This window comes from Harmonia axyridis, chromosome 3 (genome assembly GCF_914767665.1).
Source record: "Harmonia axyridis chromosome 3, icHarAxyr1.1, whole genome shotgun sequence".
In the NCBI taxonomy this organism is placed as follows: Eukaryota; Metazoa; Arthropoda; class Insecta; order Coleoptera; family Coccinellidae; genus Harmonia; species Harmonia axyridis.
Window position 1 is genome coordinate 54,964,126 of NC_059503.1, and position 18,974 is coordinate 54,983,099.

Consider the following 18,974-nt stretch of genomic DNA (forward strand, 5'->3'; position numbering starts at 1 on the left):
TGGATCGACCAGAAACCGGTCTCTGGGCAACGCTGCCAGTTTCCAGGAAAAGGGCCACTATGCGCCTCACTGAATATTCAAATGTTGCGCAATCTGGTAGTGCCACGAAGCTTTTTGATGTAGGGCTACTATTCTTGCCCGGTCAAACTGAGAAATTGGATGTCCTGGCATTTTTCATGGATTATTCTCAATATTACAACTCTCGTTATTCGCTGAAAACTGATTAACTCTGAATACAGCTGTATTCTCCCGAACAGGAAACATTTTCTTCTGGTTTATATATACATAAAAAATTTTCATGTTACATTCAACAAGTTGACAGTTGATAGAGGTGCCAAGACTTCTGATGATATGTGTACATCATTTAAATTGTATCTCATCTCCCAGATACTAGAACTGTCAGATTAAAGTCACGTAAATCTTTATGGATTAATACTTTCCTTTAAGTTTATGGGAGTGACAAGGAAATTTGACATTCGGAATGGAGTTCATGTAATGTTCTCAACAAAATTCTAATCGTTGATCCTTCAGAGAAAGTTCCAAGTTTTAATCTTCATAGGATAATTTGTTGTACCTACTGGTCATGGTCGTTGCAATAGTGTGCTCTTCAAATGGCATTATATTGAAAGCCCATTACGTGAGATGGCTTAGAAAAAAACCATTGACCACTTGGTGAATACTTGTCCAATTTATAAATTTTATGGTGGTTCTCAAACTTCAAATTCAGAATGGGTCGCTAACTTCGAATTAATGTAATGGAAATTGTAACATTCATTACTCTTTTATGGTTCTTTTCTTCTTTGTTTTTAGAGTTCGTGAACTTCTGGTGAAACGAAAGGATTTTAATTAGATGAAGAAGAAGCCCTTCAATATAAATAGCTCAGCCCATTCTGTAAACAAATACACAAACTAATGACAAAACCTATAAGGGGAGACAGAGTTTTTGACGAGGTTTTTATCTATGCTCTTGTATCATACGTTGAAATGTATGATGCTCCGTCCACATTTCCTCTGCTAATATCTACTGAATTTATCTTAACTAGCTTTACTGTTTGAAATCAACAATTTTTAAAAATTCTTCTAATTTGTTTGGATATAAATAAATAAATAAATAAATAAATAACGTCTTTATTCAGAGAAGCAGGATTATAAGATGCCTGGCAATAATATCTGATCAAATCTGAACAATTTAATTTGGTCGAAGGTGCTGACAGTTCTCCAAGTCAATAACTCTTGGTAATGAATATCATTTCAATTTTCTATTAATTCTATATTTTAACACCAAACAATGTAGCTGAGATAATAATGAATTGTTAGATTTGAATTTCCTTCGAGAAGAACTCATTAATAAGTTTAAATATGGAATGTGACTTAATAACTTACAGAAGCACAGGGTGCCAGGTAGCATTTATTGATAAAATCGAAAAAATAAACTAACGAAGAGAAAATAACTGCTTGACCATCATCTTACATTCCTGTAATGATTGGTCTTGCCTTTCAGATAATCATAGTAATATTGACTATTGGAACCTCTATCAAAGAAGGGGTCTTTTATTATATTAAATACCAGTGTCCAACTCTCAAAAAGAATACCATCAACTGATACATAGATCGTTCTAAAACTATGACACGGACTGGCACCAAATGCTCACTATCCTAGTGTCTTTCGGGCAGACATACTCGCAATCGAACGATGTGTGGAAACTTGGGGGGCGAGCTATAGAGAATATGATGACTAATAGCGAGAACAGCCCTGATGGAGGGCACATTATACACCATAAGGTCGTGGCACAAATAAATCCCCTTTAATCTACATTTATTATCCCCGAATTTTCTAAACATTTCATTTCCAATCTGAAATATGCTATTTTCAGAGCTATCAAGAATCCAATATTCTCATCCCGCAGGTTTCGATTTTAAAATATCAATTCCAAGCGTCGTGTTAATGGTAATGTCAGAACCATTATAATTCAAGCAGAATATCAAAAAAATAACAATTCCAGTCTTTCTACGAAATCTCGATTAAATTGCGTAAGCAGAATCATGAAAAATTCAAGCGACAAAAAATATGAGGAAGCACTGGCGTGAAGTCAGAACGCTCTTTCATCCATAAACCAATTATGTCCTTGGAGACGACAGAACTGTATATATCATATATGTATGAAGGTTTATATACTCGAGATCTGATTTATTACTCACGTTTCACATTACAGTTGGGTGCTCTCCAATGGTGCAATTGGCGTATGAACATGAACATACATATAAGCGCTCGAAAGCTCTCCACTTCAGAACAGTGCTTCTTTCATTTTCTGGTTAGATTTCAATCGAGGACAAGTTCAGTCAAATTCCAGAAGATGTTAAAAGGTTATTCAATTGAAGAAATTTTGTTGAAATCATTTTTATTGATTCCGCTGAGGTTGATATCAAGACCCATTCGACGCTTTAATGGCTCTCATGTACGGGTTCTCTCTCCATCCTTGCAGTTTTTCTTGGTTTGTCTGGTGGTTATATGAAAATTGCTCCCTGTGAAGTTGTGAAGGTGTTGATTCGTCTGCTTCACTCAGTATTTTATAGACCTCCGATGTACTTGCTTGTTTCTGAAAAATTCCAGTAGGCTTTCAATCTGCCAACGTGCAGATGAGTTCCATGATGTCCGTCAGATCCCTGCCTTCTTTATTTCTCGGTAGTACCTTTCCTTTCAATGCAGCTTTTCGGATGGTGCTTGTTTGGTTTTATCATCAGGTTATCATTTTGCCTTACAAGTTTTCGATGTCTGTACCTACTTCCTTCATTTTTTTGTTTGATTTCAATCAAGGACAATTTCAGTCAAATTCTAGAAGTTGTTGAATGGTTATTCAAATGAAAATATTTTGTTCAAATTAATTATATTGACTTCGCTAAGGTTAAAATAAAGACCCCTATCATTATTTTTATTATGATTGATTAGGTATGCTATGGATGAATTATCCTACTCGCGCATTCTTCTTTTTTCCATTATCTGAATATTTCTACTCATTCAGATTATCAGATAGTAATTTATCCTATACCTTTAACTTCTTTCTTTTAAAACATTCACTTTTTGCTATCCAATTCCTTCTAAATTTTTAGACTTTAATACGTTTCCTGAATTGATTTTATTTCAGCTAACTAACCGAATCACCACTTTATGAATTGATTGATACTTGCTATCACTTCACTTACAGATAACAGTTCGTAGGTCACTGAATCGATCGTTTCTCCTATAGAGGTGTTTAAATGTTTTAAAACTGTTACGTTGGCCCTTCAGAAATGAATATTCATCACATTTTCCACATATGTCTCAAGCCATAGATCACTTCTGTGTCCTTTTCATCGACGTAGGGGTCTTCTATTTATCAAAGGAATTTCTATCTTGTTAAGAGCTGATGCTCCATCTCACTAATGAAGAGTCTCCAGGCAGTGAAATGACGTAATCTCCAATGTTCTTAGATCAAATCCTCTCGATTACTGCGATATAGTATGCATTAGGATCCAAATTGTTCATCTGTTCTTTGGACAGTTGTAAATACATATTTTAAAGAGATCAATTCATTATGATCATTTCTTTCCTCTCACAAAAACCTCCGTTATTGAACGCAATTGGAAGTATATGTATATTATATTGACATTTTATCTTAAAATTTCCTATATAATTTTATCTACTGGACATTGAACCACTCTATAAAGTTCATCATTATTTTTTAACCCAGTCAAGAGTTAAGCTTTTTTTTTGGCCATTGGCTTTCAACTACGTGAAAAATTTTACGTTAGGATATTGGCTTTACCGAACAATTGTGTTTAGTGATGAAGTTCATTCCTGGTAAATAGCTTCGTCAATGAGCAAAATTTCCATATATAGAGCAAAGACAATCCTTAAGCTATCACTATTATCAATCCATTAAAATTGTCTGTTTGGTGGTGTTGTTTACAAGCTGGCCTCATCATCGGTTCTTATTTCTTTCGAAATGAGCTGCAAAAGGAGCGCTATGGAGCCATGCTAATCGATTCTTTGTTTCCGAAAATGAATCAGTAAAACATCGACGAAATTTGGTTCTAACAAGACGGCGCAACTTGCTATACAACGACCTCAACCATCATTCATCGCAATTATATCAATTTGGGGAAAACTTTATTTCCAGACGTGGTCCTGTTAACTGACCCCCTCGTTCGTGTGACTCAATGCCTCTCGATTATTTTTTTGGGGATATGTTAAGTCCAACTCTTGAAGCATTGGAAACCAATTTTCATTCCACCATTAACGCCATACGGCCAGATTAATTGGAAAAATTAGAGAAGAATTGGATATTGGAATGAACTATGTAACTAGTAACCGCGGCAGACATATTTCGGAAATCATATTAGTTGTACAACTTGTTGTAGCTGTAAGTGGAAGTCGAAATAAATAGATCGTAGATGTCATACAATAAGGAAACAATTAGAAAGATAACGCCATCGAAATATTCGTCGATTTGTGTCTGCATCATAAAGTTATTCACGATAAACTATGTCAGTTTACGAGCCAAAATTTCGTCATTTGCGGGAGTTTTTAATTTTCTGCTTTAATATGAATAAATCTGCGGCTGAGATTCATCGAATGCTCTCAAATACCTATGGTGAGGTCGCTATCAGTGACAGAACTTGCCGAGAGTGGTTTCAACGCTTCAAGAACGGTGATTTAAACGTCGAAGACCAGCTTGACGGTTGACAGGGAGAAGTTTTTCGAAGATACATAGAAAATTTGAGGCATTACTTGATCAAGACTCGTCAAACGCAACAAGAATTGGGAGGATCATTGGGAGTGTCGCAACAAGCCATTTCAAAACGCCTGAAAGTCATGGGAATGATTAAGAAACAAGGAAATTGGGTACTGTACGAGTTGAAGCCGGGATATGTTGAACGGCGTTTGTTTGCTTGTGAACAGCTGCTTGCAAGGCAAAGACGGAAGGATTTCTACATCCCATTGTGACTGGAGACTTGAAATGGGTTCATAACGAGAACCCCAAGCACAGAAAATCATGAGGATATCACGGCCATACTTCCCCGTCGACGGCCAAACCGAATATTCACGGTCCTAAGTTCATGCTCAGTATTTGGTGGGACCAGTTTGGCATAATGTATTATGAGTTGTTAAAATTGATTGAAACAATCACAGGTGATCGTTATCGAACGCAATTAATGCGTTTGAGCCGAGCATTGAAAGACAAACGGCAGCAACAAAACGAGAGACATGATAAGTGATTTTACAGAATGACAATGGTCGACCCCATGTTGCGAAAGTTGTCAAGACATACTTGGAAACGTTTAAATGGGAAGTCCTACCCCACCTGCCGTATTCTCCAGACATTTTTCCCTCAGACTAATACTTGTTTCAGTCGAAGGCACATGGCCTGGCTGACCAGCACTTCCGGTCATATGAAGAAGTAAAAAATTGGATCGATTCTTGGATCACTTCAGAAAATGGGCCGTTTTTTCAACGCGGGATTCGTACGCTGCCCAAAAAATGGAATAAAGTAGTGACCAGCGATGGACAATACTTTGTATCATAAATACATAACCAGTTTTTCATTCGAATTCCGGAAAAAACGGCGGAAAGGAAGTTGAACGCTTATGTATTCAAAAATAAATGCCTTGAAAATATCTACCAGATCATAATAATATAAAATTAATTTCAACGCAATGTCTGCCTCATTTACAATTCTCAAGCTTTCAATAAAACATCCATCACATATTTTCAGTTTCGTAGATCCATTCTCGGTACGATTCCAACTTAGTAAATAAGAACAAATTTCAATGAAATACCGAATCGAAACGGAATCTCAAGGCTAATCGTATTCTAACAACCGCAGTTATAGAATAATCACGAACAGAGCATCTCTTTCATACCAAATCGACGAACGACACACTTTCCAAGAACCTTGCTCCCAAAACACCTCCAATAAAGGAGGACGTGCATCCATCACAGAAGCTGAGATGTCATCATTCAAGACGGTGATAACAATCGGAACTGAACCAATTCTAACCTCGATACGTGCCTGCTCGGCCAACTCTTTATGTCATAGTTATGAACCTGTGACGTCGCTCCTGACCAATAGGCGTCCGAAGTGACGTCACACGACGACGCTCCTATATTCACGAAGCTGCGAACGTCGTCGTTTTGGGTCGGGATCCGCTAAAAATATCCTAACGAGATTTGTGCTGAAACGACGAGCCTTATGGCTATTCGGTTGATGATTTCGGCTTTGAGAACTGGTAAATATTTATTTCTTCGATCGTCGCACGGTATCGGGAGGAACGCTCGCGGGGAAGATTGATTGACATGGGGAAATACGATAATGCAATGGGAGAGCGTTTCTATGTAAGTCAAATAGGATTAGATTCTGGAAATTTCATGATATGTGCACTGTTTATTTTTGTGTTTCTGAGATGAATTTGTAGATTTTTTATAGCATTTTACACGTTTTACACGTTTAGTCGGTCAGTGCAAAATGAGGTAAGGTAAAGAAAAATCCATTATTTTTCCATGTAGAACAAGGCTTCAATTACCATAGTTAGAATGATCAGATTCAGGTCAAATATAAGCCGTTTTGTTCGATAACTTGCAGCCATTTTAAAGGTAATATCATTATGCCACACTCATAGAATCCCTCCTCCCTATTGGCGACAATATTGAAACAGTCGATTTTCACAAGCCTTTGTTGAAGCTAATTTTTCACCCGCAAAATTGTTCGCCATGGACAGAAAAAGATGGTAATCACTTGGTACCAAGTCCGGACTATAAGGCGGATGAATAAGAACCTCCCAGCCAAGCTACCGGAGCTTCTGGCGAGTCACTATCGAAGTGTGTAGTCTGGCGTTGTCCTGATGGAACACATTTCCTCTCCTATTGGCCAAATCTGGCCACTTCTGGAGGATTGCTTCCTTCAGACGTAGAGATGCATTCAAGTCAAACTAATTCGATTTCACTCACAAACTTGATTTGACTTGAAAATCAAACTTTTTATGTAAAAAAGTTTGACTTGACTGGGTTTCTGCATCTTTAGGTTTGGCTTGAAATAAAATTTCTTCAAACAGTTTGAAGTTTCAATATATTATTGCGCAACGTGTCTGAACTTGTACTCTGCTACTCAGCAAATGAGTTATATTTCATATTTAGAAGGATACGCTTGGCTTGTTTCGTTTTTTTTTAAGTGTGTATTTGTTATGCGTTTTGTCTGAATTCGAAATGTCTGAACCTGAACTTTTTTCATGTAGCTTATGCAGCTCAGAATATGTACAAAAACAAATTGAGTCTGATTTTGTATATCCCCTCCTCCAAAAACTAAGAAAAAGAAATATACAGATTTTTAGGTGTTGCGGCGATTCCAAAACAATGAAAATTGGAAAGTACAAATAATGTAAGAATAAAGAATGCCAAAGGTGGAACTATTTTTTTGACGACATTCGATGATAAGCCACAAAAAATTGTATGAAGTATAATGTTTGCAGGAAGCAACACCTTCTAGATCAAGTAGTATTTGTGGTAGTAACAACTTAAAACATTGGATCCAAAATTGTCAAAATAGTTTTTGGACAGTTTTTGGCAGTTCCTTCATTCTTTAAGTTATTTATGCGGTTTGATTAATTATACTTGTGATTTTTATTAGCAGGGGGCTCTAGTGTCAGATTTCTTGTTCACAGCATTCACTTAATTTGTAAGAAGTTGGAGTAATAAGAACTTTACTTTTCATGAAGTCAACCTCAAACAACTCTATTCAGACGGTCCAACTGATGACAGTTCCGAGTAAATAGTTGTGCCGTGAGGGGAGCAGATCATTGTAGATAATCCCCTGCCAATCCCTCTAAACACACCGTTTTCGCTCGACGTTGTCGTAAGTGATCTACACTTTTCATCACTAGTCACCAATCATTTCAAGAATGGGTCGATTTTTGTAGTGATTTAGCAGTGATTCGAAGATGGAAATTCCGTCCAGGAGCTTTTTGAGACCAGTGAATGAAGTATCATCATTCATTGGTTTTATTTCATGAAGATTCTGACAAATTTCGGTTCACGAAAAATCAATTTAAACGCATAATTTTCATTTCGTTATAAAGATTTAGATGGTTTATTTCTTAACATTCTTTAATTTTTTTTTAATATTTCATCATTTCGTGAGTTCGTGGCTTGATTGGGAGAAGCAAGTTATATATATTTGAATAAGAACTCAAATTACGTTATGGCTTTAAAAATGGCAAATTGTGCCGAAACATGTCAGCCTAATTAATCAACAATAAAGCAATTCTGCATATTAACGTTGCATCCGAGGCAAAATTCGTCCTCATCACTGAAGATGAGAATCCAGATTATTTTAATGCATTTCAAGGATCCAATCAGCGAAGATATGACGTTGCTTGTGTTAACTAAACTTTTAATGTCTTAAGACCTTAGTCTTTATGCAAAATACTTCTTGTATAATGTCGTTTTTAGAAAGCCTATTTTCCAAGATCGACTAGGTTTCTTCAAACATGGGTTTTCGTCAACATTACGGGCTGCAGCATCAGCAATATTCTCGGTTGTTCTTGAGCGACGCACACAGTCTCGATATTTCAAGTCTCTTACGTGTCCCAACCGCTCAAAATTTTCCACCAGTTTCACTGTTGCCGGCCGAGGAAGTGCTTCACTACGGCCCAAAAGTGCTTCACTTTGCGAACTGTGTGGGTCACCTTTTTTGTAGTGATTTTCAAAATTTATTCATTGCGTCGTTGAAGCATGTATCGTTTCATTTTTAGTAATGGCGTAGTTTTCACTTATCAAATGTCAAATGTCATCAAAGATAGCAGCTGCCAGATAGCAGGCTATTCAAAATGAAACCTTTAATTGAAAAACCCTAGATTTTCCACACTTTCTCTTTGAGAAAAGCGACTGATAATCATTCGAGATTGAAAAGAATATCGATATGCAATCCCTCTTGAATTGTAGTTATTGTAATTTGTTTTATATGAATTATAATAAATTTCGATTTTCACTTTTTCGAAACAGAAAACAACACGTCAGCTCCATTCCACTTCATTGCAACTGATAACAAATAAAGTTTATGAGGGCTCTACTGTTTTTCCTGAAAAAAATAGGGTCTTAGCGCTAAGAGCAGCTCGTAACAAGTAGGTAATCTTCAGATAACGAATGAAGCAGACTACGAAAATGAAGGATTAACTGTCAAATGAATCCTATTTATTCCAAATTTTCTAGAGGAAGTTCCTCCATTCGGGTTTCATTATTATTTTCCCGAGATATATTAAAGGCCGTCAAGAAAAGAGCCAGCAACTTCAAAACAAAGATGTGTTGGTTCTCTCGAGTTGGGAAAAATGGAAATTATTCGAGTCTCGACGCCTCAGACTACAAGAGGAATTCCTCATCTCGACTCATTTTGTTCCACTGCAAATTAGGTTGTAAATTTTCGGAGAAATTCGTTTTTTAGAGAGCAATCATTCACAAAGAGATAAGGAAGATTCATTCTGGATAAATAAATCCAATTCAGAGCTGCAATTATATAAATATCTTCGCCATAAAACTGGTTGGTGCGATTCGAATTTTATGTCAAATGCAGAAGAGAAAGAGAATTCTGAGGATATTATCGAACTTAAAAATCAATATCTCTTGAAGTACCACTGAAAATTTTCGAAAAATCTTCCACCATGAAATTTATATATGGGACAAGTATTCACCAAGTGGTCAATGGTTTATTCTACACCATACTCACATAGTGGGCTATCAATAGAATGCCATTTGAAGAGCATGACCAGTCCTTAGTCGATTTAAAATACATACACCAAATTTTCCTAGAAAGATTGAAACCTAGAACTTTCTCTGAGGGATCAACGATAAGACTTTTGTTGATGACATTACAAGAATTCCATTCCGAACGCCAAATTTCCCTGTCACTTCCATTAGATCGAAGGAAAGTATTAATCCATAAAGTATCGCGTCATGCGTGTCTTTAATCTAGCAGGTCTAGTATCTGGGACGTAAGATATTGGAAGTAAGTAAGGGTAGAAATGAAATTTATCCCAAGATTTCTTGACTGTAACCTGTCGAATATAAGGCGGACCTATAATGTGATAGCAACGATAACCAATGTAAAGGTGTAGATCTAATAGTTCCACTAATAATTCTCATAGAAACGTAAAACTGTGCATCAATTTCATGAACATGAGTACTATTGAACTAAATAGAACAACAGTATTCAGCGTATGTATTCACACTACACATCAAGTCGTTGATATAAATCAAAAAGAGGATCGGTCCAAGCGCCGAACCCTGTTGGACGCCACGCTTTATAACTATTGCATTCGATCTGTGATCCAAGTAAGTAATCACCAGATCCCTATCAGGCAAGTAAGAGGCAATCATTTGATTCCTCTCACTCCATAATTGTGTAACTTGTCGAGTAACACAGCAAAGTCGACAGTGCCTTGAGGAAACATCTTGAAGTTCAATTTACAGGGTTAGAACCATTGAAATCACGTGTTTCCTCGACTTAACGAACGCTTCTGACCGAATAAGACTCTGCGATGATCTAGCTTCCTTCAATGTAGAAACATAGGTAAAAGAAATTTAAAATAATAAAAAATATCAACACCGATAACACTGCAATGATCAAAACAAACTGTGAGTTATCTGAGGAGATCCACATGGCCCATTTCCACCGACATACAACAGTGAGATAGCCTGAGTTCATTGCTGTTCAATCTTGTAATGAATCGAATAATTGGAAGTCAGAAAGATCAGAGCCTGCTATCAGATGGGAAATCGCCCTCTGAAGATTATGTGATAGCAGAGACGACCTATAACGCCTCCTGTATCAAGTTCAAAATAGCCCCAGAAAAATTAGACATGAGTATCTGCTGTGAGAAATCTAAGACCATAGTCATCGCCAAAGATCCCATCCGATTTAAGATAGTAATCAAAAACAGAATAATAGAACAGGTGTCGAGATTCCACTATCTAGGAGTAGCACTATCCAGTGTACGATGAGTTCCAGAAGAAGTAGGTTCGAGCAAAAGAGGCTGTCTGAGAGATGTAATCCAGACCAACAAAACCATGAGCAACAAAGCGAAAACTCGCATGTATGAAGCGTGTGTGAGACCAGTGCTCATACACTGTGAGCACTTAGTCAAAAGATCATCTTCAACTAAGAGAATGGCAAGAACAACAGAAATGAGAATTTTAAGATGCATCAAAGTAGTTAAACTCAGAAATCATGTAAGGAGTACAGACATAAGGGAGAAACTGGAGGTGCAGGATGTGGTCAGATGGATCAGAGCAAGCAGAAGATCCTGGAGAGACCATGTAGAGAAGATGTCAGGAGAAAGGCTGACCAATGGGTGGAAACACAGATTCCATATACACGTAGACCATTTGGGGGACGTATTCCAAAGAGATGGAAAAAAAAAACTGGAGTTCGAGACTTCAGCAAAGCAAATTCATTTTGTCGAATAAAGATGATCAATCTGTGTTCAGAGAATATTGGAAATTAATTGTAACACTTTGTTGAAGGTATAATTCAATTTAATATTTTTATTTGATTTTCAATATTCTCTGTATTCTAAGATTGATTATCTTTAGCTTTATTCTACTAACGACGAGTTTTATAAAACCTTGATTGACCGATCAACTCGTTGATTGTTGAAAATGAATTGAAATTGAACACAGTAATGATTTGATCGAGTGAATCACCACGTTCAAAGTTTCATTATACCCACCATAAATGAACTTAACTTGATAAAGTCTTAATAAGTCCAAATTGGTCACCTGATTTCAATGGTCCTTACCCTTTAAATTGAACTTCAGCATCTAAACTTCAGAACAAATTCATTCAACTGTTGAAAATGAGTTAAATATATGAAAATTTGCTGTTTTCTTTGCGAAGGTCCCATTCATTTGAACCAATGGTCAACGTCCGTTTAACATACAATCGTTTCTGCCAATTCACGTTAACATTTTAGTCCTCAATCTCATGTTTTAGTCGAGCCATTCTCGAATCACGCGCTTCGGATCAAAAAAGGGTAATAAAATTCCTTAGTGTGTTTTCAGATACTGAAAACCTTTTTATGACATATTGTTTATATTGTTCATTGCAATGTCGGTAGTAAAACAACTTTAAATAAGTCCCTGCATCGAAGAGATATGTCGGGAAATATGAGAATTATGGTGTTTCGGGTTATAACTCAATTTTATTATTTCCGCAATACGGATATCGTATTTTTGCTACTCCATACATTATCCTGACTTTGTAGGAGGGCTTCCTTGATTTATTTGATTCCTCAAAAATATGAGGTTGGAACTGTGCAAAAATTATGGACACGGAAATTAAATAAATAATTCTACAAGTACGATTTTGAAAAAACTTTCAGTTCAATACACTTGAATTTAAAATAAGCCAGCTCATAATTTGGAGATAATGTCAAATATAATCATATGTGTACTTCAACATTAGTAGTTGCTATTACTCATTAATACTTGTGAAGAGGCATTCTTTTTTATCAATATATTTGGTGATTTTGCCTTGAAAATCCTAAAGAGTAAAGTCTCAGTTCGATTTAGGTATGAGGTATGATAAATTCTTTCAAAATTAATCGATACAGACCGATAAACAAATCCACAGAAATGCGGCACAACCATATATGTCAGGGGTTCCACCACATACTGCAAAAGGGAAACTGCAGAGATGATCCAAGGTGCGTCAAGTAGTGCGCAAGAGAGTACAAGAAAGCTGTCAATGCAAGCGAAGTACTTCGATTGAAGGGTTCCGTACCCAGCCAGCTACAAAAGATGTCTCAAAATCCCGAAAGCAGGGAAAAACATCTCTTGGAACAACACATTAAAACAAGAAAGGTCATAGACAACAGCCCAAGCACTCCATCACAGATCAGCTGCTATGAGTCGTGGATAAGCTTCAACCAGTTTAGATTGGAGCAGGTAACTTCTCCTAAGCAATATTTCTTAGGCTCTCGATACCATATAGCAAAATTAAGATTGGGATTTAATTAGGGAGATTCCGTTTCACTGTGAGCTAATGGTCTATTGTACTCCCCATCAGAGTTATTATCTTCATAACGTGATCTACAGCTTTACAGCTGTTCCAGAGTTCTAATGAACTCCAAAATCTGAGATGGCTTTGAGGAGGCCAATTCCTTATTTCTACAAGTTTCTTGCCCATAAAAAATTTTGTGTTGGCTAGTGAGGGCGAGGCATTACGTCACCAGGTGATTCGGAGTTTCTTCTTCATCCAAACTCGTCTTCTGCTAGACCCATTCTCTTGAGGTGTTTCCTAAGGCGACATTGCCCTGTGAGGAATCCAGTGAGGAGGTGTAGTACGTTCTTGATGAGATCCAGATAATTTTTGGATCTCGAAATGTTAAAGTTTCGAAGAAACTTCTTGGAATGGTCCAAACCATGAAGATTCCGCCAGAATGTTTCTCTTTCAGTTTTTTTCTTATATTGAAACTCTTTATTGTACGTATATTTGCCTATATCACTGAAAGGTTCAGGGCAGACAGTAATGTGTTGGCCTCTTCTTTCTCTCTAATTCCCGAGCGACCGTAAACCCAGACTAAAAAGACCTTGTTATCCTTGCCTATTTCATTGAGTTTTCATCGACATTTCAATACCATCTTAGAATCGATGAGATGTGAGAAACAAAATCGACCCATTTTCGGAGCGGTTCGAACGGTTGGTAACAGGTGGTTGAAAGTAGATCACGACAACGTCAAGCAAAAACGGTCGTGGTCGAAGCGCGGTGAGCCGGCGAAAACGGTAGTCAAGCTAGGATTGGAAGGTTTTGCTGTGTGTTTGGTGGAATTGGCAAGGAATTATTTACTATGAGCTGCTCCCTTACAGCACAACTGTTAACTCGGAACTGTACTGTCAAAAATTGGACCGTCTGAAGGAACTAATTGCCGAAAAGCGGCCTGCTTTGTCAAATAGGACTGCGCATCAAATCAGGATCAGCGACCTAAATCGGATCATTCTAACTGAGGTAATTGAAGCCTTGTTTCCCAAGCAAAATATTGGTTTATTTTTACTATACTTGAGATATATCTAAACAGTTCCGAAATATTTCATTTGTTACTAGTCGGTCTTATTTTAACATACTAAATTTGCGGGGAGCAATTTTTCTATATATTAACTGTCCAGTTTGAATGCCTGTAGATTAGGATTATGGTGACGTGAAACTTACGGTTCAATTATTAATTTGGTGGATCTAGGAGTATCAAACTGAATCAAAAAAGGGGTTCGACTCACCATCCTTTCTATAGTACAGAATTTCAGCGTGTTTCTCAACTCCCTCCTGCAGCGCTTCTCTCAGGGCAGTTACAGCTTGCTGGGACGTCAGGGGGCCACATAAGAATTCGCAGGAGGCCGGTCTCTGCATCACTTCCGCCCTTGAGTATCCGGTTAGCCGACAGAAGCCGTCTGAACAATATATGATGTGACATATTCCTTCTCTTATGTTGCCTACTAAAAAACTACGATCTGCAAAAAAAACATTTAATTAGAAAATGGTAAGCAGTGCGTTGATCACTTTGCTACATAATATATACTTGACCTAACCTAAAGGACTTTTACCCTCATGGAAGAGTAAAAGATATAATAATAGACGTTAGGTCTTGCGATCTAGTCGGCCACCTGTTAGGACTTCGAACATGACTTCAGAAAAATATCAAGTATGCTATATTTTTTGAATGGTTATTTTGATCTCTATCGAAATATGTAGAAATATATGGGGTGTCCCATTTAAACAAAAAAAATTCATAGCGATCACTCATGAAATATCAGTTTGCGGCAAATTGAATTAACGTCATTGTATTCTACGTAAAAAGTTTCTATGAGAGGGCTTTCACAGGAATGAAAAATTTTCAACAGAAAACATTTTCTAAAAATACCCTGTATCTATGTAGCGGTGATAGCTATTGAGTTGCAGTTTTCGCTAATGATTTCCTTATGAAAATTGGTCTTCAGACACCGACATCCGTTTTCGCCTATAGGTAATCAGTGTGAAAATAAGACTTCCTATTCAAAACTATCCAATTTGACCCACCCTGTACCTAGAATGTTTTAGGTCATGAATGCTATATTGGGATTCAAGATTATTTATTGTGTCATTATTGAAAGCAATCATTACATTTTTAAAAAACTCTGGGTGTAGGAGTAGGACTCTATATAAGTTCCAGTTATAGCTATTCAATCCTACTCGTTTCAGCTCAAGAAATATTAGTTACCAAATGGATAAATCAAAATAATTCGGAATCGTTTCCAGAATGCATAACGGTAGGTGATCCTTCCCACGTAAGAAATATGTTATTTTTACATCAGATACTACTAATAATCAATTGGAATCGTAATATTTTATCTCGATTGCAGGAAAAATACTTTTTTTTAAGTATTTAGTCAATTTGGAAAGCTTTCTTACATCAATGTTTTCCCCTATTTTCTTTGAATTCATGGAATAGCCTGACCAAAGTGTGCTTGGTTCATTGAGATCCAGATAAAGTACGCCAAAAGAACTTTTCATTTAGCATTTCACTTTCTTTTCTCTTTAGAAAAATTAGTTTATTTCAGGAGATGGATCATTATTGGCTGTATTTGATGCTTGCCGATTATCTTCTAATTGCTTCCCATTGTATGAATACATTTTTATTAGTGTTTTTATGAATTATATGAAAAACAACGATTATATAAGAATAAACCAAATTGATATTTATTTTGACGGATTGATTAACCGATTTCTATGAAAAATCAGAGACAAAACATAGATTCATGGATGCCATTTATGATTTATGAAAGAGTTTTCTTCAAAAATTCAATAATTTTCAAACGAAAAATTGCATTGATGATCATTTCAACATGGATGGAATTGCATAATGAGAAATATACAAATAAAGATATAAATAAGTAGATAAGTAGAACATTTTGGAGGTATTATAATTTGTCCACGACTACTGTAGCTCCTATTGCGAATTTGATCACACCATGAATATTCTTTCACTTGAAATGTAATAATAATTCTACAACACCTGGTTTCGTGAAAATTTTGACCGAATTTCATTCATCCCTTATTAGGGAATTAGGGCCAATTGCACCATTCAAAAAATAAACACTGTTTTAGGTAATCAATGTTTAGTACTAACCCATGTTCATAATTTCTACCGATTTGATAATAATGTTTAGCTAAACAAATGGTGCAACTGGCCATTAAATTACGAAAATATTTCAATAACATAGAGGATGATCTCTATGTGTGATCCGAATTGATTGTCCAATTCGTTGCAGTTTTCAAAATGTCATATTCATTTTTGAATTACATGATTTAATATTTAACGCTGAATCAAAGAAAAATAGAAGCATCAAGCGAATCAGAGCTAGAATTTCAAAATACTCCTTATAAAATTATTGAATCTGCTCATAAAATAACCGGAATTTGCTAACGTAGAAATAATAGAATTCGAAAATAAATGTTTTTACCTTTGTATAACATAATAAAATAGTCGAAACCGGAGTTTTAAATTGTGAATAATCGGAATTGGAACCTAAATCAATGGCAAATGGAGGATCTCTTGTAAGTATGAAAAAAATACGAACATAAATATTTTTTGTCACTTTAATTACACAAAAATCTAATTTGAATTGATTATTCTAAATGATGTGGAATTTACAAGAATAAAAGAGCTTTTATGCAATCTCAAACATTTTCCATACGTATTCAATTCAAAAGAAGAAAATTATACTCAATGAATAGAAGCTTATGCAGCTGTATCTCCCTACAATCTACTTCGCAGTGGGATATAGATTAGGCCAGCGCCCAGCAGTACTGAATAGTTGTTCGTTTGATACTGAGCTTGGTGGACAGGACATGACAAATATACTTTCAATATGAGAACTCCATCCACAACCGTATGTTCATCTGATGTGGTATTATCGTAAGTAATGGCACAAGTGCATCAAAATCACCGATAATTTGCATGACAGCGTGTTGTATTAAAAACTGCATGAGTTCATTTTCATTTTTGGAGAAAATTAAAATGACCGAACGCAGTTTTTCAAAGGAAACACGCTGGGATGCGAAATTATCTGGTCATTTTGATGGACGAGTGTAACTCGAGGGACTGTTTCCCGAATAAACTGTTACATTACTTGTCAAGCTGATTTAAAATGGAATTGCCATAGATTCGAACTGTTTAAAATGCATAGAAACTATGCATCTATGAACAGTGCAATTATCGCAGGGCTGTTTCGCTTCCTACAATGCAATTATCGTGAGTAATTTCACAAGTGCATCAAAATTACCGATAATTTTGCATTTCTGCGTGTTGTCATAAAAACTGCATGAGTTCATTCTCATTTTTTTGGAAAAGAGCCCGACACCGATGGTGGAGGGCTCTTTCTCCAAAAATGAAAATGACCGAATGCAGTTTTTAAAGAAAACATGCTGGAATGCGAAATTATCCGGTCATTTTGATGACGAGTGTAATTCGGGGGAATATTTCCCGAATAAACTGTTACATCACTTGTCAAACTGATGTAGAATGGAATTGCCATAGATTCGAACTGTGTAAGATGCATAGAAATTAAGCATCTATGAACAGAACAATTATCGCAGTGCAGTTTCGCTTCCTACAATGCAATTATCGCTGTAATTTTCGATAATTGTTCTCCAGATACATAGAATTTTTGACAGGAGGGAAATATTCGTGAGTAATTGCACAAGTGCATCAAAATTACCGATAATTTTGCATGACAGCGTGTTGTCATAAAAACTGCATGAGATCACTTTCATTTTTTGGAAAAGAGCCCGACACCGAAGGTGGAGGACTCTTTCTCCAAAATTGAAAATGACCGAATGCAGTTTCTCAAAGAAAACACGCTGGAATGCGAAATTATTCGGTCATTTTGATGCACGAGTGTAATTCGGGGGAATACTTCCCGAATAAACTGTTACATCACTTGTCAAACTGATGTAGAATGGAATTGACATAGATTCGAACTGTGTAAGATGCATAGAAACTATGCATCTATGAACAGAACAATTAGCGCAGTGCTGTTTAGCTTCCTACAATGCAATTATCGCTGTAATTTTCGATAATTGTTCTCCATATACATAGAATTTTTGACTGGAGGGAAATATTCATCTGAATCGTCGCTGTTTAACAATTATCCGATAAAAATTTTTGACAGTGTTATTAATATCACAACTAGATAGACCAGCTGGTGATAGGCCACTAGTGAAGCCAACCTTGGCCATTTTGCTGCAGGACTCTACTTATTTAGTATGTTCTGTCTCCCAAAAAGAATACCATTAAATAATACACAGATTGTTCAAAAACCACAACGGTTACTGGCGCTGGAATATTCAGGACTGGCACCAAATGATCATTGTCGCTAGGCCGCTGTCTAAGTGTCATAGATACTTGCCATAGAAGATGTATACATATAACGAAACATTCTGATAGTCAGGCAGCAATCAAAGCACTGAGCACACATATCATCCATTCTAAGATGGTATTGGAGTGTCGAAGAAAACTCAATGAAATAGACAAGAATAAGAAGGTCTTTTTAGACTGGGTTCTCGGCCCGTTGGGAATTGTAGGGAATGAAGAGGCCAACCTACCAGAAAAGGATACAAACTTCTTTCATGTGCCCGGAACCTTGCTGTGGTATTTCGATGGAGTTTCAGAGGAATGAAAAATCCGAAAGAGAAATGCTCTGGCAGAATCTTCCTGGGTTGGATCATTTCAAAAAGTCTCTTCGAAACTTTTACACTTTGAGATCTAAAAAGTATCTGGATATTAGCAAGAATCACTTCATGAGAATGGGTCTAGCAGAAAATGACGATTGCAATTTCTGTGGGGAGGAGAAAGAAACTCCGGATAATCTGGTAACGGAATGCCTCGTCAACACTAGCCAACGCAAAACCTGTTTTGGA

The 18,974-nt window shown here is 36.5% G+C and overlaps 1 protein-coding gene across 8 annotated transcripts in view; it reads right to left on the reverse strand.

Moving 5' to 3' along the window:
• Positions 1-18,974, reverse strand: part of LOC123676913 (potassium voltage-gated channel subfamily H member 6-like) — a 281,964-nt gene that overhangs the window by 200,068 nt on the left and 62,922 nt on the right. For all 8 annotated transcript variants that reach the window (XM_045613233.1, XM_045613232.1, XM_045613230.1 and 5 more), the window contains exon 2: positions 14,297-14,527. In XM_045613233.1, coding sequence (XP_045469189.1) covers positions 14,297-14,527 — 231 coding nt within the window. The remainder of the gene's footprint in view (positions 1-14,296; positions 14,528-18,974) is intronic.